The sequence below is a fragment of the Pholcus phalangioides genome, unplaced genomic scaffold (genome assembly GCF_987345545.1).
Source record: "Pholcus phalangioides strain wild (caught in Gottingen) unplaced genomic scaffold, Ppha-v1.0 ptg000022l_1, whole genome shotgun sequence".
NCBI lineage: Eukaryota > Metazoa > Arthropoda > Arachnida > Araneae > Pholcidae > Pholcus > Pholcus phalangioides.
In genome coordinates, this window is record NW_028301615.1 from 20762633 (window position 1) to 20788038 (window position 25406).

General features: G+C 40.4%; 1 protein-coding gene across 1 annotated transcript in view; it reads right to left on the minus strand.

Moving 5' to 3' along the window:
• Ddr (discoidin domain-containing receptor 2) overlaps nucleotides 1-25406 on the minus strand; it is a 275303-nt gene that overhangs the window by 216962 nt on the left and 32935 nt on the right. The window contains exon 2 of the mRNA XM_089249384.1: nucleotides 16598-16841. Within this exon, the coding sequence (XP_089105510.1) occupies nucleotides 16598-16718 (121 nt within the window). The 5' untranslated portion in view covers nucleotides 16719-16841. The remainder of the gene's footprint in view (nucleotides 1-16597; nucleotides 16842-25406) is intronic.

The window sequence follows — 25406 nt, forward strand, 5'->3', positions numbered from 1 at the left end:
AGCGAGATCTCGGGATATCGATTCAGTTACAGAAGGGCCTTGCGCTATCCAATCTAATCTACAGGCATCAGGGCCTAACAAGATTAGCTCTCACGGGCTAAGGCCACCTTCTCCGGGCCAGCCACACCCCACACACACATATATACAGTTAAAACGGGAGATCTCTTTCCAGCGCCCAGCTGCAGGTCTCTCTACTTGACAAGAGCCGCATTTTCCGGGGCGAAAAAGAGCTTTTTGCGATGAATTCTGGGATATCAAACTATTTTTTTTCCAGGGGAAAAGGTGTTTACTGTTCTTCAAGTGAATATACAGTACATGCCTTTTCTTATGGTTGGCATGGGATCGAGATACTCATATTCAATGGTACGAAAATAGTTTTCCTGATCCCGTTATGGGACTTTACGGCCCGGATGAATTTCAGGTTTGATTTTCCATTATTGTGATTGCATTAGGATGTGCTTTTGCCTCGCTATAGCTGGCGAGTCGTCCATTGGCCTGCGGTACGTTTACAAAGATCCCTCAAATGGCCCACGGTACATTTACAGAAATCACTGGCCCGAGAGATATTTAAGGATCACTTTAGTGAACCCACGTCATATTAACAGATCACGTTAGTGACCTGCATCACAGTTCCAAATCACTCAAGCGGCCTACGGCACAGTTTCAGATGACTCAGGTGATCCGCGGCACATGTGCAGAGATCATTCAAACTGCCCGCGGCACATTTACAGATCACTTAAGTGACCTGTGGTGATATTCCGGATCACGCAAGTGTCCCGCGACACGTTTCCAAACAAATGAAGGTCGCCCGCATTCCCCTAAAGGCTGAGTGCCCTTTTGATATAAAATATATCGTTTCTAATGAATCCTCTGGGATCGACATACTTATATTCAACGATGGGAAAAATAGTCCGAGATTTTTCTGGTCCCGTTATGGGACTTCACGGCCCGGATGATTTTCCATCGATGTGATTGTATTACGATTCTTTCTGACTCGCTATAGCCGAGTATATGCGGCTAAGGAAATCTCTCACTCTTTCTTTGGCCGTAACTAGACAACAAATTCAACGAATCTCTCAATCTTTCCTTGGAGCTGAACGGGACCGTACATGGACGGCCGGACCTGACTCAGGCCAAGCTCACGTCCGGTCGTCCATGTACGCAGTGCCGTCTTTTAACGCATGGGCCCAACCGAGCCTCACAAAAATGAGATCTGGTTGAAATTTCCGAGAATTTGCCTGGTAGGGCCTCAGAAACGGCACTTGGCCCGGGGGCCCATGATGCTCTTAAGACGGCCTTGCATGTACGATCCTGTCCAGCTCCAAGGAAAGATTGAGAGATTCATTGCCTTTGTAGTCTAGTGTAGTGTTTCTTAACCTTTTTCTTGCCCGTGGCCCCCTTTGAACCATATTTTTTTTCTCGTGGCTCCCCTGTCTTACCCAGTCTTCGCCCCTCATCTAGAAGCAAGATTCTTTATACGCATTGAATTGATTTTTTCAGTGAATTTATACTGAACGAAAATTTTGCAAATAAGATTGGCCTCCAGACCACTGGCCTAGAATTTATTGAGCTCCCCAATAGCCCGTGTTCTATTCAGGACCGTCTCAACATCATGGGTAACCCCCCCTCAGGCAAAGTGATGCTATGGTAACTGGAAATAAACAGCCTACATAACACTATTTCCTACTTATTTTCAAAATTAATTGCACTATACAAAATATCATAAGATGTGGTCACTTGTGGACATGAGACCCCCCCCGGGCATGACCCCTCACTAGAGTGGGACTGACAAAGCTGCAGCCCGGGGCCTAATATGGTTTTTTCATCATTTTTTTCTTTTTCACACTATAAATTTAATATAGAGGAGGGGTCTGTGAAAAATCTAGCTGGGGCCTGCTTCAAAATGTAGGCGGTCAGGCCCGGGTTGGTCCATGACCTAAGACGGCCCTGGTTTTATGGGTGGGTTTTGTTGGATTCTGTAAGTCAGCGGTTCTCAACCTTTTTTGACTCTCGGAGCCCTTTCAAGTAAAAAAGTTCTATGGCGGAGCCCCGTAGGCCAATTTTTTAATTATTTATCAAAGTTACTGATTTATTTTTACTATTTAAAAATATTTACAATTTTTTTTTTAAATTTTCGGCCGCGGAGCCCCTGGAGAGTGCACAAGGTGAACCCAAGGGCTCCGCGGAGCACCGGTTGAGAACCGCTGCTGTAAGTGTATAGTCACTAATATAAAAGCTTTATTTCTTCACAGATAATTTTTTGTCAGCTTCACTTTGCGTGAGTGTGGGGGGGGGGGGGCATGATGTTGAGACGGCCCGAATAGAACTCGGACTAGCGGGGAGCTCAATAAATTCTAGGCCAATGGTCTGGAGGCCAATCTTTGCAAAATTTTCGTTCAGTATAAATTCACTGAAAAAAATCAATTCAATACGCGTATAAAGGATCTTGCTTCACTTTTAATTTTTCTTCTCAGCTCTCTGCAGCCCTCCAAACAACCTGTCATAGCCCCTTTCTCCATTTTCTTCCGTGGCCCCCCTGAAGTATCTCAGTACCACTGGGGGGGGGGGGCATATGGCCTCTGGTTGAGAATCACTGGTCTAGTGTGTTCAAAGGCATTTGAGTTTTCTCTTTCAAAAAATTCATCTTCGCAACAGCCAGTTGTTAAAAATCTTGGTAATCATGATTTTACTGGAATTCCAAAAACTAAGAAAAAAATTCGCAATGTATCATGCCCAAAGTTTGTTCAATTCGCAAACTGACCAGACTACGGACATTGGCCTTAATGTCAACCACACAAAAAACTTACTATATATGGATCGAAAGTTCAATATCACATAATGCTGACACATACACGCGATACACAATAATATTATAGAAGAGAGAAACCATAACCCAAAAATAAAAAATTGAAAGGAATATACGAATTTTCAAAGAATTCTGGAGATTCTTTTCTGGAAGTGTCCCGGAGAAAAAAAAAACTGGGAATAAAACTAAAATAACATCAAGGAAACTAAATGTAACATGACAATATCAAGGGTGAACCTGATGGGAATGACAAGAAAAGACATTCCATAAAGTCCTGGATAGAATTCCTGGAAGGCGGCCGAGCCATGTGTGTCTGTGTGTGTTTTTTTCCTTTTTTTTACCGTTTTGTCCAGTTTTATTTCAACAAAAATGTATAGGCCTATACACACATATTTTTTAGGTCCAGTTGGATGAAAAAAAAAAACTGTTTACTGGTCCGGGAATAAAGAACTGAATAAAGAGAGAGGCAGACTTCACTATATCTTGGAATTTTTTTCCCCTTCCTCTTTCATCCGGGACTTTTCCGGGGACTTTGGAACCTATTCATTCATCTGGCTTACGGATCCCGGACAAGAATAATATAACTGCCGGGAGAAAAAAAAGGGACTTTAAATCTTCTTCACATTTAAAGTCTTGGAGGAGGATTTTTTCCCCATAAATCTTGTCCGTTTAAAATAAATTTTGGCCGGACATCTTCTATTTTTTTTCAGGATATTTCCAGAAGAAATTTCTATTAGTCAAGTCTACAATGAACGCTCCATTTTCCAGGACAACGACGAAATTTGCTCTCTTATTGACTCATTGATGGGGAGGTCCATTAAGAAGGGCTGAGAGATCACCATCACAAAGACCCGAGTTGGTCAGTGGTGTATTTACTAGGGGGGGGGGGGGTGCTTAGCGGGCTCAGAGCGGGAAATAGAGGGACGGTAAATTTGAGGAATGTGTAGCCAAGAAAGTTTGTAGTATGGGAGAAGGGCGGTAAAATTTCTCCCAGACAGAGCAAGAGAAGTGATTAGTGAGTGGCGAAGAGTGGCCTAGAGCAGTAGTTCTCAACCTAGTGGTACTGGGCTATTTCAAGGGGGGGGGGCACGGAAGAAAATGGAGAAAGGGGCCATGACAGGTGGTTTGGAGGGCTGCAGAGAGCTGAGAAGAAAAATTAAGGTGTGAAGAAATAAAGCTTTTATATTAGTGACTATACAATTACAGAATCCAACAAAACCACGCATAAAACCAGGGCCGTCTTAGGGCAAGGACCAAACCGGCCTCACGCCTACATTTTGCAGCAGGTTCCCCCTAGGATGAGGTTTTTCGCACGCCCCCGGCTAGATTTTTCACTGACCCCCTCCTCTATATAAAATTTATAGTGTGAAAAACAAAATAATGATGAAAACCATATCAGGTCCCGGGCTGCAGCTCTGTCAGTCCCACTCTTGTGAGGGGTCATGCCCGGGGGTCTCATGTCCATAAGTGACCCCCACCTTATGATATTTTGTATAGTACAATAAATTTTGAAAATAAGGGAAATATGCAGGCTGTTTATTTCCAGCTAAGTATGGGACTACCATAGCATCACTTTGCCTGAAGGGGCCTCATGATGTTGAGACGGTCCTGAATAGAACACGGACTATTGGGGAGCTCAATAAATTCTAGGCCAGTGGCCTGGAGGCCAATCTTATTTGCAATAAAGGATGCGTATAAAGGATCTTGCTTCTAGATGAGGGTCGAAGACTCTGGGTAAGACAGGGGAGCCACGAGAAAAAAAATATGCTTCAAAGGGGGCCACGGGCAAAAAAGGGTTAAGAAACGCTGGCCTAGAGAATTTGCAAGCATGTGAGTGAGCAAAATAGTGACTTAGAGCGCGTGCAAGCTTGCGAATGACCAAAACAGTGTGCAAACATGTGAATGGCTAAAATAGTGACTTAAAGACACAGATGCACTTGCAGGAGTGAGGCCCAAGTGGGTTATAGAACAGGGTGGCGAATTTGAGAAAAGCGTTGTCAAGAGTATCAGATTAGAATGGATAAGGACGGCAAAATTCGTGTAATATTTCAGCATCTGCAAAATCGCTAATAATTTATTTCCACTAAAATTTTAGTGACTATTTCATTAGCGGAAATCATTGTTTATTTTGTACTTGCAAGAATCACCGATAACTTTTGCTTCAACGCGCCCCCTCCGTATCTCCGCCCATGCTACTTATATAGCACTTTTTTCTCCAAGTGAACACTGTCCAGGCTCTAACACACACTATCTAACTCCAAACACATTCCGCAAGGGAGTAGAGAAGGGGGGGGGGCCTTGGGGGTCTGGTCCCCCCCCCCCCGAACGAAATTTCTGGCTACGCCCCTGTATCTCCGCTACAATTGGGGGAAATGTAATTTATATCTGTAATCTCTAAACATTTCAATTGATAAATATCGATAAAGGGAGCATCTTTAGGCATTCACAAAGACTTGTCACATTAGTTAATCGTCAGCTAAAATATATAGATATTTAAATAAATGACACATATTCCTTAATCAGAGCCGCCCTTAGAGGGTTGTGCGACAGGTGCCGTTGCACCGGGCAACGCGTTGTGTGTGTGTGGGGTCCTGCATCGACAGTAAATTATTGTAGGCTTTCACCCCAATTCGTAACTAATTTTTTCATTAATTCTGAACCTTTTTCTTTCATTAATTCCAAATTTCCATCAATATTCTGGAAACTTTTCTTTCCAATTATTGTGAACTTCCATTAATTCTGAATTTTCATCGGTGCTGGAATTACTTTTTTTCAATAGTTATTATTTCATTAAGTCCAAAATTTTCATTAGTTTCGGTAAACATTTCTCTCACCAGTTTAAAATTACGTTCAGTGCTGAATTTACTTAATTTTTACTTAATTAAAATAATTTGTGTGTTATTTTACATTTAATTTTGTGTTCAAAAATTTTTTGTGCGGATATTTCACAGCATTCCTGTATATCCTAAAATAACGGATTCCTATTCCCTACCCAAACAAATATATCAAATCGGGGCAATGGGGGACATCCCTGAACATTTTTGGTGCCCCGAAATCGTTGAGACTCAACTGGCCCCGTTATTATCTCCATACCGGACCCCGCGTCTAAGGGCGGCCCCCAGTCACTAATTGTTTTGAGTAGTGTATTATTCTAAAGATAATAGCAGTAGTAATACCAAATCACCGCTAAATTAATCGTAATTCATCAAAAATCACTATTTTTATCATTAATGAAATTCCAGCTGTATATAAGTATATGTAAGCTGTATAACACGTCGATAGCATTCCTTTAAAAACTCGCCATGAATCCCTAAATAAAATTCTATTAAAGTAATAAAAAATAACATTAACGCTAATAAGGACTTAATAACGCGCAATTATCATCCAAGAGGAAATTATACACCAAATTAGAAAAAAAGAAAGGAAATACTCAAATTTCCTATTCGGAAATGATCATCCATTACTATTATTTGAATTATTAATTAGAGACAGAAAAACACATAATAATCATCATCATCTCATATTTTTCTAAAGAAAACAAAACGTCCAATTATGACATGAGTTCGAAATGAACTTCCGGACAATAATAATCCGAAACGTCAATTAAACGAAAACATGTTGTCCGGGAAAAACAGGAATTCTAATAATGAAAACAATCATTTTTTTTAAATGAAAAAACGATATTAATGGAATATTAATCAATATTTAATGACATTTTCTTTTCCTCATCGGACAAGAAATTGTCACAAATTTCATTTTTAACAACGTTCGATTGGCGAGCAAGAGAATAAAGATTGGTCCTACAATAGATGGCGGAGTCCGTAGTCCCATTTATGTCTGTTGCCTCATGGCAGGGTTACCATTAACTGAAGGTTACATGTTTGCGCGGTAACAAGTTGGCGGACCAAATTTTCCCAAGCAAAATACGTAAATTACACATTACCGCCAAATATAAGCAAAGTCGCCAGTTATCGCTGAAATCGTCGAAAGAAATATCGCCAGTGGTGGAAATTAAGTGCTACTGCAAATTGCAGTGGATTAAAATGTGTTTTACGGGGGAGGGAACCCCGTCTAGTATTTCATGGGGGAAGGAAGCCCGTCTAAAATGGTGAGTATGCGAGATGAATATATTTGGAGAACATAATTATCACAACATATTTAATTTTTTTGAAAAATCTTACAATCCTTGATATTCGTGATCATTTACGCGACTAACTTCGGGGTCTTCGCAGCAACTCTTTTCAAGTTTAACAATACAACAGAATGGTTACGAATCAGCTGGCCATACTTCATAGAGGAAAATATGGGACATTTCAAACTGTAGCCGAAAAACTTGGATGGGAAACCAAATAAGTGTTCCAAAAGAAGGTAGATGGAGACACCCGAGTGACGCAACGGGCGTATCAATCAAGTTAGAAAACATCATGGCCACCTACTGGAGAATCACAGAACTTTAATATCTATACCAGGGGTACACAACCTGCTTCCATCCGGTAAGAGTGAGGTGTTCCGATAGAAAATTATTACACACAATGCAATAAAAGAATACGCTGACCACATTTCCTTCATAAAAATATGGGGAATCGGGAGCCGTCTCAAGGGATGTCTCCTGTGATCGCAAAAAAAAAATAATTCTCGTGCTAATAATAGCATTAAAGTTGCCAGTAATAGCGGGAAAAAAAACAGTTCAAGGCATGAAAGGTTGTCAATTACAGCAAAAAAAAAATTGTCTAAGGTAATTAAACTTGCCGATTAATGCCAAAACACTGAAAGGCAAGTGAACTTGCCATTTACAGCGAAGAAAAAATATTAAAGGCAAGTAAATGTGACAATTACAGCCAAGAAATTATCAAAATCAAGTCGAGTTGGAATTGTCAAAGGCGTTAAGTCATGAAAATAATCTCCATTCCTAATCTAAAAATAAATTGAAGCAAGCCTCGTTGAAAATGAGAGGGGGGAAAAAACGGGACATTTCATGAAAACATTGGGACGACAAAAGTTACGGGAAAGGTCCCGTAAAATACGGGTCACATGGCGATATAAGTTTCTGGCCCGAGAGCGACAGAATTACCGCTTATCTCGCTCTCGGACCGAATAGGCCTTGTACCCCCCTTAATCTCTACTAAGAAAAATAAGCGATTACCATACAAAATTACACAACGAGTGTTTCTTTCTCATTCTATAATAAAATTCGATAAAAACAATCCTCCGGAACGATAAAAATGGTTTATATTAAGGGTTTTAATCTTTACACATTTACGATCCATTACAGACTGGGTACACCAAGATATTCACTTTTTTTTTAAACAAACCAGGTCTTAAAAAAAAAAACGAAAAAAGGATAAGAAATGTATTCCTCAGACTTGGAGAAGAACTCTATTCTACCGCGTAGGATGATTTATCTTCCCGAACTTCACTCTGTACAGCTCATTTCTCATCAGCAATTTTCCCAACCCCTGGTGGAAAAAGAGAGAACTTTTTTTTTTTGTTTCTTTATTTATTATTTGCTATTTCTAAAATAAGAAGAAAGCTCCTTTTCTTCGGGAGAAAGTAAAGTACATTTAAGAGACTCTCTCTCTCTCTCTCGCTCTCTCTCTTTTGGCCTTTGCCAATTAAACTTTGCCGCATCTTTTCTTTTCTTCTCTCGCTTGTCAAACTACACTCTACTCTTTAAACAAAAAGAAGAAAAAAAAATCTATTTTCTTCCCATTTTCTAGGTTTTCTCCCAATTTTCTCCCATTCCTTTTTTTTCTCCCTCTCTCTCCTATTCTCTATCCAATTCAACGTCTGTCAGTCTTTTGTGTTCGAAATGCCACTCGAAAGCTATAATTACATCCGAGACAATTGCTAAGAACATTTCTGTCATTGAGACGAAAGGGGGAGAAAAGAACAAAGTGCTCTTTATATATATATATATATATTTTTTTTTTATATGTATACTGTTTGTATGTGTGTGTGTATATATTTTCTCTCATTGCTGCTAATGAAATTTACGCTTTTCTTCTCGATTCAAAACCCTGATGACAGCTAATGTCAAAACTGAGGGGGTAAGACACTCGGAACGGTGTAATTATGATCGGGAGAGAATTTGTGCGGATGTCGTCCTGAATAGCGTGGTAGTATTTATTGGATTAGATTACGGGGGGTTTATGTTGTTATTTAGCCGAGTGACATGTTATGACCGCACACGACGTCAGTCTATAACTGCAGGATTCATTGTCACTAAAATTTTATAGGGATTCCCTTAGGTACGTGATTCCCTCCTAGATACGTGATTGTCGATAGAAATGTCTTCCAATCACCGGAGCCATGGCTGATACAGAGCCCCTGATGTCAGTCATACCGGTCCAACTAGAACTCGTAAATTTAAATCGCAAGTATTGTCTAGAACAGCATTTCCAAGCACTTTTAGCCGTGGATTTCCGGAAATCTTGGTGTCTGCCGTGGACCCCTCCCCATTCATAGCAAAAGAAACTACAGCCATCTATCACAGAGGTGGTTCTCATACAATGGAGGACATTTTATCCAGTACTAGTAAATGTGATTCGCTAGCAGTACCATCTACTGGACTGCGAAAGAACTAAAACAACATTTCATACACCTATCCGGGAGCTGTCACCACAATTAAAATTTTTGTCAGATCATAACAATATAATCATAATCATATAACTACTGCAGTCTACTAACGTTGCAGTGGTTATATCTGCGCGTTTATTTAATACAAACTTTAATTCTTAAAGGGGGGGGGGGCTAAGCAAAAAACAGTTTTCCCTTCCACTGGGGTAAACGATGTTTGTTTGGTTTCAAAACACGAAGAGGGAGAGAAAAAAAAGGGAAAAGCGGACCAATCAGCAGATCGAGGTGAAAACAAAATGTTTGTTCATGCCGCGCATTTCCTTGAGTGGCCTCTTTCTCTTGCTTCTCGAATATGTGTACTGTATAACAAAACAATACAATTCTTTTCGCCATTATCCTCTATTACACACTCTTGTACCTCTTGGTCGCCACACTATGTGTGCGGCTTAAGTTTGGAATTTATTGCAATAGCATTTTGACCACAGGCTCGTTGACATTCACAGCGAAAGGGAGATTCAACCATGGCCATTAGGCGTCTCTGGAATCAGCATAACCACATAACGACATACTTTGAACAACAAAACTCTTCACTGATTTTCTCCCGACATGCGACCCAAGACATGAAATACAGTCGAATACCGTTATAGCGAAAATCTCGTTTCAACGAACATGTTTCTAATCCCCCAGATAAGTTCATGTAAGAAAAAAATGCAAAAACCTGGAATTCCTTTGTAACGAAGTGAGATTTCTCCGGTCTCTTGGAGTTCGTTACAACGGGATTCGACTGCATTTTTGTAAACTGGATTCCAACCGTAAACCATAGCATCGAATATCATCATATCAACGACTAGCTGTCATACATCGTAAGAGGTCACTGGAAGAACATTCCATAAGAAATGATTCCCGATGTTCATGGGAGATAGACCCGTGAGAAACGGGATGATAATAATCTACCCTCCGGTCAGATCGATGGCTTCTTTTGAGGAATGCTCGATTATCCCCCCCTCCCTCCCTTCTTTTGTTAGTATCTCGTCATCGCCACGAGTCAAAACGTCTAGATCATGGAAAACCACGAAGCAATGAGTCAACAGACAAGAGAAAAAGAAGAACGTCCTACACTGACACATGAATTCAGTCGTTGTTTGTCGACTCATCCAACTGTAGAAGAAATGAAAGGAGAAAACGGGGTCCCCACACATAGTCGAACAGTTTGTCTCTTTGGGAAATCTGAAGACAGAAAAACTTCACAGAACAAGTTCCTTTATTATTTTTACTTCACTCTCTCTTCCATTTCTATCTTTTTTACAGCCAGTAATTACGGCTTGGCTTGATGGCTCTTGAAATAACTTCCTGCCGCCGTTCCGTGATGATGAGAGGAAGGTTTTTAATGCTTGAGGAGGATTCTGGTCCGTCACTCCTCTGGTGATTTATCACCGTGACTGAGGAGGGGATGCTGTCTTGGCAGATCCAAAATCTTGGCATTTTCTTCGAGAAGTAAAGAGGGGGAGAAGAAAAAAAAGAAAGAAAACAGTCTAAAGATGTGCCACGTGGTCGGTCACAACGAAGTTCATTTTTTCTATCGACACTGTGATGTATTAGAGAAAGCCTGACACCACCCAGAGTTTGGATAGAAGGGATTTCATATAGTGTGAAGTCCCTCTTTATGGGCTGTATACACAGGGTGTTTCAAAAAGAATCATCCGATTTAGAAAAATCATAACTATTCAGGTTTTGATCGAATAATGTATAGGTAGAAAGAGGAAAATCTCGAGTTTCCCGCAGTTGCCGACAGGTAACGCTAACGCTCTTCCTCTGGCCGCCACTTCAGTGTTTCTGAAGATAGCGACTGCACAACAGAAATCGTTTTGTATTCTAAGCTTCGCGAATTATGAGTCCGTAACAGCTTTCATCGACAATACCCTGGTGTTGAACTTCCTACTGCTCAGAGCATTAGGCGATGGTATAAAAAATTCCGAGACACAGGTTGTTTGTATAGAGCGAAATCCCCTGGCCGTCTCCGCATGTCAGACAAAAATGTGGAGCGCATCCGACAGAATCCATAGAAATCCACTCGCAGTGGATGCAAACATGCTCGCAAAAGTTTGGGACGAATTTGACTACCGTATAGACATATGCCGTGCATCCCAAGGTGGACATATTGAGCACCTTTGACGTGGTTTGCAAAGGAACTTTAATTTTATATCACATGGCTAATCATAATCTATGTTCAATATATTTCGTAATATACGATTTCAAATCGGGCGATTCTTTTTAAAACACTCTGTATTTTAAGGAAACGTTTTCTAGGTTTTATGCCGAAGTGAAATCGGGAAGAAAATTCATCTGGTCTCCACTAGGACTCTGACCCATTCCCCCTTTCATTTCGGGCAAGCATGATACCATCTACACCACTGGAGAGCCCGCAACTGCCTTTCTTATTTCACGCACTATGGCGTGAGGCGCTGATCTCGACTTCAGCAAATGTCCCCCAGGTGGCAGGCACGGTAAGAATACGTGAACTGAATACAACTAGAGTAAAGAATGTTACTTCATGAAACATTTAAAGTTTATCAACCAAAATATTAGTTGGATATCTTGAATTTTGTTATTCTGAGTTTCGTGCAATGCTTTTCTAGTTCGCTTTTTCTCGTACCTGACCGAATATTTTTACTAATAGATAGCAGCACATTACTTTTGAAATTTTATGGAAAAAAGGGAAATTTTTGAGGGAAATTTTGCTCGTCGAGATTAACATCAATAACCTCCGACGTTCGCTCAAGAAAAGTTTTTGTAAAATCAAAAATATTCTTTTTTTGCCACACCAACCCCAATTTCGCCAATCGAAACACTAATATCAAAAATATAATAGTTTCACATTTTGTCGCGAGCCACATGCGACCAGGGGCCAGCTGCTGGCCACCCCTGTTCCAGACACATGCTATACGCACAATCTCTCACGAATGCTTTCCGGAAAGGAGGGGGGCAGTTTCAAAAATTCAACTCTCACTGTACAAGATTCAGTTTGAAAAATGGTGGAGTCTCGTGTAACAAGGTAACGGTTCTCACGATGAATCTCAATCAAGAGCAGGGTTTTTTTTTGTCCAGCTTTCGGTAAATTAGGAGAAGAAATGTTCTTGTTTATTCCGAATCGATCCCCCTTTTTTTTGTTTTTCCATCCTTAACGAATCATTGGCGGAATCTTTATTATTAATGATTCTCCAGCACGGAAGGTGGCCTCTTCTCCTCTCCTCCGCAATTTTTGCAATAGTGGAGCTGGTGCACGGAATTGCCATGTGTGTGTAGGGTAAGGACTACTCCAATGTAGCACTCACGCGAGTTTCTGATCGAATTTTTGTTTTTTCCACTGAAACAAGATGATGATTAGGAGGTCGCATTGGTAATTAGATAAAAAAAAAAAAGAAATAGTCATTTATTATTTAAATTATAGATGATTATAATATTCGGAATGAGGCTCGATGTTATTGTAATTGTAATATTTGCCGATACTGTACTCGTAAGGCCAATTATTTTCCGAACATTCTGAGTAGAAGGGTTTACGATAGGGGACAGTCACTCCAGTGCTTCGGCAGATGGGAGTCCTGCAGTCATGGTAATAGAAGTGAAAATATATATGCTACTGCCATAGCCCGAAATTGTTCAGGTCGAGAAGTGACGGGATCCCTGGCCAAAGTCCGATAACAAAGAACATGATTCGGAATCATCGCCAAGTTGGCATATTTTTTTGTGATAATTATCGCAAATTATCAAACCACAGTCAAGATGCAGTAATAATTTTTTTCCCAAAATTTGGCAGAAAAACCTATGTTTATATAATTATATTTTTAGTTTTTTCTCTCAAATTTATTTTCTCTCTCTCTCTCTTCACATGGAGCTAATCTACAGGGTGTTTCAAAAAGAATCATTCGATTAAAAAAATCAACTATTGAGCTTTTAATCCATTTTGATCGAATAATGTATAGGTAGAAGGAAGGAAATCTCGAGTTTCACGCAGTTGCCGACAGGTAGCGTTAACCCTCTTCCTCCGGCCGCCACTTCAGTGTTTGTCAAGATGGCGACTGCACAACAGAAATCGCTTTGTGTTATAAGTTTCGAGAAGTGTGAGTCCGTACCAACTGTTCATCGTGCTTTTCGTCGACAATACCGTGGTGTTGAACTTCCTACGGCTCAGAGCATTAGGCGATGGTGTAAACAATTCCGAGACACGGGTTGTATGTGTAAAGGGAAATCCCCTGACCGTCTCCGCATGTCAGACAAAAATATGGAGCGCATCCGACAGAGTTTCGCACGTAGTCCACAGAAATCTTCTCGCAGTGGATGCAAACATGCCGGCAAAAGTTTGGGGCGAATTTGACTACCGTATATAGACATATGCCGTGCATCCCGAAGTGGACATATTGAGCACCTTCAATTTGGTTTTGCAAAAAAACTTTGATTAACCATGCAATATAAAATTAATTTTAAGTGTCTATGTGTTCAATATTTTTCGTAATATAGGCATTTCAAATCGGGTGATTTTTTTCTTGAAACAGCCTGTAATACAGCTGCTATATATAAAGACATGCATCACGTTGGCGATTGAAAAAAAAATGGGTTTGGCTCCTACCGTGCCGTCTTGCATCAGCACATCGAGCTTTGGCCATGAATCTCTGGCCACTTCGCGAATTGTCCGGCCCCGTTGTGAATTGGCCGCACTTCGGGCTTTAGCGGTAAAATATTATACATCGATTGCAAAATTAACCCTCTTCCATCAAAAATCGTAAAAGAGTCACGAAAATATGCCCCAGATGGCTGAATGCATTTTGAATGGAAGCCCATACGGACCCATAACCCCGAATCAAATAGCCCCCTCCCCCGAATTCTTTGATTAACCTTAAAATTTGTATGAATTCTGGAATTATTTCTTTGATTATTCTAGATTTTCATCAATTCTGAAATTATCTGTTTCATCAATTCTGAAATTATCTGTTTCATCAATTCTGAAATTACGTTTCATCAATTCTGAAATTACGTTTCATCAATTCTGAAATTATCTGTGAATCAAATTTGCGCACCGACCCATAGGTCGAGAAACCCTGGCTGTAAATAAATTCATGCGACCTTTCCGAAAGACCCTACGAATCAAACATGGGTCGTAGCACCTGGCCGTAAGTGTATTTTTGCGGCCTTTGAAAATCAAATTTGTGTAGTGACCCATAGATCAGACATCCTTGACTGTAAATGGATTCGTACAAACGGATTCGGAAGACCTGGCGACCCAAGATTGGGTCGCCATAGTTTAAACCCATAGTTTAAAAACTCCTGCTTAATTAGTCTTCGTTTATGATGAACTCTCCTGAAAAAATGATCTGTAATTATTATTCTTTTGTGATAGTCTTAAGGGCAGGCCTCTCTAGTTTTGGAAATGGCTTCCATGAGAGCGTTCAAGCTTTCTAACTCGCAACGAGTTTAAACGGAAGAGGCTTCGACGAAATTTAGCAGCAGCTCGTTACGGACGGAAAGCCTACAAATGGGTATAATTTGACGAAGTGTCGAATTACGCCTAGAGTGAAAGTGTATCATCTCAACCATTAGGTCATATATCCCTTCACTCAACATTTAAAAACGCCGCTAAAGAAGAACTTGGAAAAAAAGGGCCTTGTCAAGAAACGGCTAATGGGCCTCGTCGCACTTGAGCCCGAAATCCGAGCCCCTAAATATAGTATCTACTTCCCCACAGAGTCAGTAAGTGTATCTCTTGACATTCATTATCGAGTATCACACGCACTCTCTAGAAGAGACCGTGCCTACTCCATTCCCAATGGATACCAAGAGGTCATATAGGCATAAAGCAAAGCAAGTGAGGCCTAGACAGTGTACAAGAATTTTTTCTTCTTCTTTAATGAGATATGTATGGAGTCAGCGACACTTGAAAGTGATGCTCAGGGAATATTCCCGTGGTGTCCTTGAGTCACTCTTTGGAAGACGTTATTGTAGCGCCCATCCGTCATTTGGTGTCTCTTCGTATACGTGGAGTCTGTAAGACATACTATACATACACGTGATGCTTTCAGACTCCCGCTTCAGCGACGAATAATTGGCAAGATTGTCTGTTTGGAAGCAGATGGAGTCTAACAAGATGGGCCGTCGCCATATGGGCACTCAATACGTTTGTGCGTGCTCCAGTGTCACCTCACGGGGTAATTTTGAATTTCTGGAAGCCCCTCCCCCACTGGGGTACTGATGTTGCCTGCATACCAGAACAAGTCTTCAAGTGACTGAGGGCGTTTGTTTCTGAGGGGGGGGGGGGTCATTCAGACGGTGATACTGGTAAATAGAGAATTTATACGTTCACGTGAGTTGTTGATTGGCGTTTACTAACAATATATACAAGACAAAATATTATACAATGCCCATAAAATGAATTTAAGGTTGTCTTATTCTAAGTATGGATAGCTTCTCGAGATTCACCCCAGCATATTTGCCGTATATCTTTTTAAACGTGCAAGCGTGTTAGCTTTTATAACCCCCGGGGGTAAGCTATTCCATTTATTAACAACCCTATTAGATAAAAAATTCCCTGCGACACCACAACGTTGAATTGTCCCTTACCAATCGATACCGGTGTCTCCTTGTAAACGCAGTTAAATAACGGCATATTTCGATTTCAATTCTGTATTTACAATAATTGTCTATTTAAAAGTCTGAATTTTTCCATAATTCAAAACTATGAAAAATTTAGAATTATTCGAATTTTCAATAATTCTGAAAATACTGCACTAATTTTTTTCTAGATTTTCAATAGCTCTGAAATTATATTTCCATTAATTCTAAAATTTTTATAGTTTTGGAAATATTACTTTTATTAATTCTGAAAACATCAGTTTCATTAATTCCGGATTTTTGATAATTCTCCAATTATTTTTCTGATCAATTCAAAGGTTTTTATTGTGAAATAATTTCTGCGCAATTCACTCGGTAGTAAATTGCCCATGGCGATAGATCGCTCGGTTTGAAAAAACAGTTTCCTGGAAGAACGTGCAACCCGATTAGCCGTGTCTTTCAGTTCCTCGGGACTATTCGAGTATTCCCAGGTGAAGAGGGCCCAATAGTTATTCAAGTGGTTGGATGACTAGGCGGAGCCACTCTTAAACCCGAATGTGTTAAGACAGCAATATCTTTGGTGGAACAATAAAAAATAAATTATAATGAGCTTACCAACATCCAATGCTTTGACATAATTCCACGAGTACAGTAACTCAAAGTACAGGAGAAATACCGTCAGTTTTTGAAGAGAGGACAAGCAACTCTTCTTCATTATGGGATCACACATGTACATTTGAAGCGAAAATAAAAATCACATGGCAGATTCTCACTATACCAATTATTACTCTCCACTGATCCTAACACGGATCAAGATGGAAGCCGGTTGGTGGTGGATCGGATCCTCTGATCAGCATTTCTGTAAAAAGACAAGACAAAATGGTCTCAGTTACAAATGACAATGTAGAGGAAAATAATTCATCTCAGTGATCAAAAACTGGATTTAAATAACGGGAAATATCATCCATTACCCACTTGACTGTCAAGAGTCGAGGTCAGGGCTTGAGTGTCCGCCGCCAATTGGCGACTTTTATCCATTCGACATTATATCAACCTCGCGGTGTGTAATAAATCCCTACCAGTTTAGAGTGACGCCGCTGCATAGACCTGGCACTGATTACCAATATTATAAAAAGATTACTGATAAGCAGTAGCCGCCAACCCTTCCGACACATCACCGTAATGTATTTCAGGGAACAAATTACCCTCTTTAACATTGGTAATATAAACTTATAGTTGAAAAATCCGATGTTACATTTTGATCTGTCATTAAATCATATAATTTTGTAATTTGAATCAATATTAACATTAATTATACAGCGTCTAAAAAAATTCGTATATAGTTCAAAAATTTATAAACTAATTTATATTGAAAAATTTATTTTGAAAAAATTAATGAAATTTGTAAAAGTTATTCTCACAAACGGGGAATTTTTCCTAGTACAGAGAAAAATGCAGTTTAAATTTGTGTCGATAGAGGACACTGCAAGAAAAAAATCAAATCACAGAATTCTGCACGTGAACGTTTTCTCAATCCCTCAAACATTTGCAAAGCTCCAGCTGGTTATTCGTGGAAGAGGTAAAAGAATCTCGCGAACAGCGCTGTATTCACCAATGTCAACATCACAATGAAAACCTTATGTTTGCGTCAGTGACAAGAAAATTCAGAAATGTGCTATTAAATCTCACATCGTGCATTTTATAGAACTTTGATTTGCATATCACCAGTGATTTGCCTTTATGCAACGTCTTCAGTTTTAAAATTTGAACTAAATTTTTTTTCTTTACCGGAAAAAAAAATTCCCCTTTGAGACAATAACTTATTCACAACCGCATTTAAATATACAAATTCCTTCAGTTTTTATGAATTTTTAAACTACCTACGAACTTGAGGCATGACCTGTATCACTGTTTTTCACTGAATCTAAGAACGAGTGAAATTTCGGAAACATTTCGTTTCCAAAATTCGAGAAATCACCAACTTACAAACATGAAGGTCCCGTATTTTACGGGACTATCAGAATGGCAAGATTTTTCGCTGTTCCGAATGTTTTATACTCTAGTCATTGGGTTTAGCTATCCATTTTAGCCAAGTACGTTGCATTGAGTTGATGGCTGTCTTCATGGGGGAGAACGAAGCGAGTGATTCGATACTTGCGAGCACGGGGCAAGAGTGGCCACCGCTATAAATATTTGCTAACTTTTTCCGACACAACTCTGCCTCGTAAGGGGGTGCTTTGCATCAGTCTGGGGTTGCGAGCTGTTTCCTATCTACTCTTGTCCCGTTTTTTTTTCAAGGAATCTTCTTTGTGTTTGTAATGCTCATTAAACTCGCGAATGGTGATAATTTTTATAGTTTACAAACCATATTATATGGTAGCTTTGGTTATATTTAAATTAAATTAACAGCAGTTTAAAGTTGTTCTTTCATTTTTTAAGCATTTGTAATTTTTCAGCGATTTTAGCAACTATTGCTGGTTTATGGCCATGGTTTGGCAACGTTTTTGGTGACAATCGACGATTTCCCGTATCACGCCGTATTTAAGACCATAGTTCCCGTATTTTGATTAATGAAATATGGCCACCACGAATGTTTTTTCTTCAAGAAATACGTCTTTGTTTATTGCGACTTGCAGCAGCCCATTATTTAAAAAAAAAATTTGCAATATTTTGCAAATTTATCGTAAATTGTCTTTTTTGTTGTCTTCAATTAGTGATATACCATATGTAGGGTCGCAATTGTCCTCGATGAGATATGGTGACGCCAATTATGAAGCTGTAATTTTTATTTGAACCTATATAAGGATATTACTAATATCACACTACACCAACTGAATAATTTTAAAATTTATGTAGAAATAAATTATCAACTGTGCCAGTGGACCACCTCTGCTCCACGGACCATAGGTTAAGAAACGCAGCCGTTGTATTATAAACAAAGCAAAATTATAACAAGTTGAATATGCACCGATCCGCGGGACGCGTATAAAAAAAAACCTTACATTCCTAGATACATTATAAGGAATTTAGAGCATCGTGATTGGTCGCAATGAGATGTACCGTTACGTCACTCAGTGAAATACTTGACGAAATTTACAGTTGGCGAAGTTGAGTGGTATCGCCCCCGCCCTTCCCCCGCCATCGTTTTATCTTCTCACGCACAGGCAGGTGGTTTTTTTTTCGATTCTTGTTTAAAAATTTCATTGTTTTATTTCATTAATTTCAAAAGACCCTTTTAAGGACCAAATTAATTTACACTGCTGGCCACCGTAAATGCAACACCCTGAAGGAAGCATGCAAATAATATGAAATTTACAACATGCATTAGCGGAGGTGAGATATGCAAATGATTAGAATTTCAGCGCAGACGCACATCACGCGCGCCTGTGGCGCCACTTCAAAGCGCTATTTAAGGCTTGGAGATTTCGACGATTTGAAGAACGGCAATTGTGTTTTTCTTGTGGTTTTTTCAAAAAAACGATCAATTATGCCTCGTAGAAAACAGCGATCATCTTTTGATCAAGTATCCGAGTTCGACAGAGGAAGGATAGTGGCCTACCGAGATTGTGGATTATCTATCAGGGAAATCGGTAGTCGTGTTGGACGAAACCAAACAACTGTAATGCGGATATGTGATCGTTGGATGCAGGAGGGTACGACGGACCGACGTGTTCGATCGCATCCACCTCAGTGCACCACTTCACGTGATGACAGGCGTATTGTGCGTATGGCAGTGACGGATCGCTCAACCACATCACGAACCATAGCACAGCACATTCAGTCTGTACCGCATCATCCAGTGTCTGCGCGTACCATTCGACGCCGTTTACAGCAGAGTGGTCTGTCCGCAAGACGTCCATTGCTTCGTCTACCCTTGACGCAGAACCACAGACGTCTCCGCCGCCAATGGTGCGATGAAAGAAGGATGTGGACGGCACAATGGAATGAAATTGTCTTTACTGACGAGTCACGCTTCTGTGTGCAACACCACGATGGTCGGATTCGAGTCTGGAGACACCGTGGAGAGAGGATGCTGAACAGCTGCGTTATGCACCGCCACACTGGTCCTGCACCGGGTATTATGGTATGGGGCGGTATTGGATATCACTCTCGCACTCCTCTAGTACGCATTGCCGGTACTTTAAAAAGCCAGCGCTACATCTCCGAGGTGTTGGAGCCAGTTGTCCTTCCTTACCTTTAGGGCTTGCCCACAGCCATATTTCAACAGGATAATGCGCGACCACACGTGGCACGCATTGTCCAAAGGTTCTTCGTCAATCGCCAGATTGAATTGCTTCTCTGGCCAGCTCGCTCTCCGGATCTTTCGCCGATAGAAAACATGTGGTCCATGGTTGCTCAACGATTGACCCAGATTACATCCACAGCTGCCACACCAGATCAACTTTGGCAACGCGTGGAAGCTGCTTGGTCTGCTGTACCCCAAGAACACATCCAAAGTCTCTTTGAATCAATGCCGAGGCGTGTGGCAGCGGTGATCTCCAACAATGGCGGCTACTCTGGCTACTGATTTTGGCAGGAACCACACTTCACAGAAGTCTATAAATTTAATCATTTGATGCTTGGTCAACATGTTATCTACAAAATAAATATTGTTGCGATATCTCTTGTCTTTCTTGGTGTTGCAATTTGGGTGGCCAGCAGTGTATTTTCTCAATGGAGTTGCCATCATATTTTGTGAATAAGATCGTAGAAGGGAAGAACAAGACTTGCAATTCCACTAAAAAGCGCCTAGCGAGTTATTTGGTGAAATTCAGTTTCGACAATAGCCGTTCCTCGTGACACGTCTTGCTATCTTTTTAGCTTTGTAGTAACCCATCACTGCGTGATAATGACTCTTGCGGTACTAAGAATGTAAGGATTGCAATTACGTATATCCAGGACGTACGGCCAATCTAATTCTAACTCCGGGAGATTTTTGTATAGACGGTGGATACCCATCAACACCAAGCTCAAAAATCATCGAGAAAGCCAGCAAAAAAGAAAAAAATTCCGAACAGGGAAGAGAGAATTCATTCCATAAACTCGGGGAATTTCAAGCATTAACTCACAAAAGAAACTGTTGCCACCGCCGCCACCAATGGCGTTCGTGCGTGTATCAGTGTGTGTATTTTGTCAATCGGCACAACATCTGTTACCAATGCCTAAAGATATAAAGAAAGCAGAGACATTGCTAAAAGGAAAAGTAAAGTGGAGGTGGGGGTTGGTTATATTCCGGGACACGGGGGAAAAAGCTAGTAGTTTTTCCAAGGGAGGGAAAAATCGCGGGATCGATTTTGCTAATGCACCTTTTTTTTATATATATATATATTTTGCGGCAGGAAATTAAGGGATGCCTGTTATCGAATTCTGCTGCCAAACCATCAACGATATCAAGACAGAAAATACAGTCTTCTCTACCCCCACCTCCTTTTCCTGAAAATACAGTTTTCTACCTACATCCGGGACTTTAGTATCGAAGTCGATCAAAATACGGGAGCCACAGAGAGAAAGAGAGTACGGAACCTTACGTTGCCACATTTTATGTATATTCGTGATAAAGAAGAATACACATGTAGAATTCATATCGCGTTCCGCAGAGATTCCGATATCGATACATTCCCGGGGTTTTCTGGGAGAAAGGAATAGCCCATAAAAATTAATATATTTATTATTGATTATTTCCATGGGGGTGGGGGGACACACGAGTTTGTTACGACATTCGGAGAAACTCCCAAGTCTCTCAGGAATATAGCCACGAGTTTTGTTGGAGTTATTTGAGGGGAGTGGCCATTAAATGAGTCATTAGAGTGACCAAATTTCTTACTTCAAATTACAGCCGATTCGTTCATTAAGATTTGAGCGGAACATCTAATTTATTATCGCCAATTGGCAAGCTGTTCTCAAAATCAAAGCAGAATAGCGGAAAAAACCGATTTGGGAAGACAATTTGGACAAAGATTTTGACAACGGACAATTCGCGGCCGAAAATAGGGAAATTGTGGCTTATTTCAGTTTTCTTTTTGTTTTACTCAAATTAAGTTGTAATTTCTTCTTATTTTGCTTTGTGTCACACTATCAGAGCTGTCTCATGTTATCTGCCCAGGATAATTTTGATAATTTATGTATAAAGACCATGTACTAGTGTATACGTATTTAAAAATCTTCAATACTTTGAGGGGGGGGGGGGCTTCCCTCCCAATTTCACTCGGGGCCCGTATCCCATTGAACTTAATTTCCATATGACACCAGTATATATACAATATCGTAGATTGTTTCCACACACGGCGCAAACGTACCATTGGTATAAGCGGATTATTCCACAATTGATTTTAAAAAAAATCACCATTTTGTGGACTATACCGCACTCGCTCAGTGATGAAAGCATCAAAAATTTCCCGGATTTTCCATTTTCAGTGATCAGAAAACAATGACCATTTTATCCGATTATCTTACACTTTGTGATAAGGAAAAATTCACATTTCGCGGATTATTCCACCCTTAACAATAAGGAAAATAAAAATTCGCGGATTATTCCGCTCTGTGATAAGAAAAAAAAATCACCATTTCGCGGAATATTTCCACCCTCAGCAATGAAGAAAATAAAAACGCCGATTATTCCGCTCTCGACGATAAGAAAGTGATAAGGGCATTAAAAAAAACATTGATTATTTTGCTTTCGTGGAGAAGTAGAAATCACTATTTTGCGGACTATTCCATAGTAATGCATAACGAAAATTCTCGGTTTATTTTTCGCTTGTTGAAAGTACGTTAGTGAGTAAAGAGTGACTTAGAGCGTGAGAAATCATGTGGATGACCAATAGGGTGACCCAGAAACTGTAAAAGCGCGTGAATTACCAAAAGAGCCGTACAAGCATGTGAATCACCAAAAGAATGACCTGTGCTAGAGCATGTGTAAACTTTTAAATGATCAAAAGAATGACCTATAAAGCGAGAAATATCAATGAGCGGCCAAAAGAGTGACTCAGAGCGTGCGCAAATATGCGAGCTACCAAAAAAAGAGTGAGCATGTGAGTGACCAGTGTACGTGAATGACCTAAAGGAGTGACTTAGTGTGTAAGCATGGAGTGACCAAAGGAGCGACTTCGATACACAAGTGTAGTTGCAGAAGTGAGGGGAAGGCCAATCGGGTTATAAAGTAGGGTGGCAAATTCGAGGGAAGAGTAGTAAAAAAAAAATTGTACTAGAATGTGTGAAGGGCGGCAAAATTCGTATAGCCAGCAGGTGGCCAAACTATACACGTGCCTCTGGCCATAGACGGCGCTTGTATGCCCAGGGCCGTCTTAAGAGTATCACCAGCCACCGGGCCAAGCGGTTTCTCGGAAGGCCCTACCTGGTAAATCCTAGAAAATTTCAACCGGATCTCATTTTTGTGAGTGCCCGGGTGCGGCCCACGTGTTAAAACGGCACCGCTTGTGCCAGGAAACGATATCGGCACAGACAGGACCTTGTAAGATATAGATCCTGGTAACCATAGAAAGCACACACACGAACTTAATACACGGGTAACTTCTTCTCCTGACCTATAAAGGAATGATCTCTCAAGACATTAAATGCCCCCATCTAAAATTTCACGAGCTTTACTACGATTTAAAGAGGCGTTAAACCTAAATTCCATAAAAAAAATCACAATTTCACGATGCCATTAGACGAAGAAAACTTGGCGATAAACTGTTAAGTGAATAGATGTTAACACTCGTTTGGAGAAGACCCCAACAGTTTATGGGTTACCGCCAAGGGTCTCGCGATTCCTTTCGCCACTTGAGAGAAAAACATTGGCTTTCTTTTTGTTTCGGGGCCTAAGGAATGTTATACTTAATGTAGGCGAGATTGCGTAGTTTTTTCTAGAAAGGCCTTAAGTTCTTTTCTCTTTGGTAAATAGAAGCCTTTTCTTCCGGCAGAAACAACAACATGGCCGTGTTATTTTCTTTTTCTTAGGGAGAGCCCTTCCTTTTTGGAATTCTTTCTCGGCCTGGGTGGGATCACGAGGAGGAAAAATAACACTGCTCCTCTTTCTTTAGTTTCCTCGAAGGCTTGAAACAACACTCCTCTACAGAAATTACTCCCATGGCGTCAGTTTCGAAGCAACCGAGAATCATCGTAGATCTTTTCTCTCTCTCTCTCTTTCAAAACTTGATTTGGTTAGTTTTGGTGATTAGACCGAGAAAAATATACACTGTGTGTCCAGGTTCTGGTAGGACCAGTAAAAAAAATATATCCAAGACCCGATGTATATTAGAATTTTACCTCGTTCATTCGAAATAGCCTTCTTACGAATCAATACTTGCTGAAATCGATTAGAAATTTTTCAAAATCACCGTGTCCCAGAGGCGTCCGCGGGGATTTACTGAAAATTCACCGCAAAGAAAATTTCCCGCTACTAAAATTCACCGACTTACTATTCATCTTCAGAATATTCACCAACGCTTCGACACGAGTGATTGAGCATGTAAATGAGCGAGCAAGAACCGAATGAGTATGTGAGTCACAGAGTGGTTAGTAAGTGAGTAGTCAATGAATTTGTCAGTGACAAAGTGATTAATGAGTGAATTTGTGAGTGACAGAATGAGCTACCTAGTGAGTGAGTGGGAGCGAGCTATCTATGTTACTTATTTGTTCAATTTCTCACTCACTTGCTCACTGACTCGGTCACTCACCCACTCCCTTAATTGCTCATGCACTTAATCATTTGCTCACACTCACACACACTCGCTCTCATTCACATAGCCTCACTTAATTTCTCACTCGCTGATTCATTCGCTCGCTCCCTGACTCATTTCTCACTCGTTCAGTCACTAAATTGCTTATTCTTTGACTTGCTCACTCATCCGTGCCAAACTTGTCGATAAATTTTCCCAGCGGTGAATTTTCTGGACGCGGTCACAGGATCTACCTCTCCAGCTGGTGATTTTAGAGGGGAGCAAAAGGGTAATCTGTTCTAGAGAAATTTTGTGTTTACTAACCTTCAAAAAGGCATTCTAAATCATCATAGAACGTTTGAAACAGAAAAAACTAGGGTTTTATTTGAGTATTCAATTTTTTTTTTTTGCAAAAATCTTTTAAATTTTTGATTGCTTTGCTCTCTCCAAACTCTCAGCCATCACCTTTGGGAGTAACCAGAAATCTCCGCGAGAGGTGGATCAAGGAATGCAATAGCTTTTTCTGGCTGCACTAACTTCAGTTTCAGGCGTGGTATCAAAGCCACTATGCACGGGCCTTGCAATTGCCCGAATTCCTGGTCATTAAAATATGGTGCACATTATTATTATTTTTTGTATTCCTATAAAGGTCCACGAGTATACCTGCAGAAACAAATTGGTGTGGATGAGGTGATTTCAATCAAATCAATTTCTTTACATGTTCCGTCCGTACTACTTGTTCTTGGCTTAGATTGCGAAACAGCACA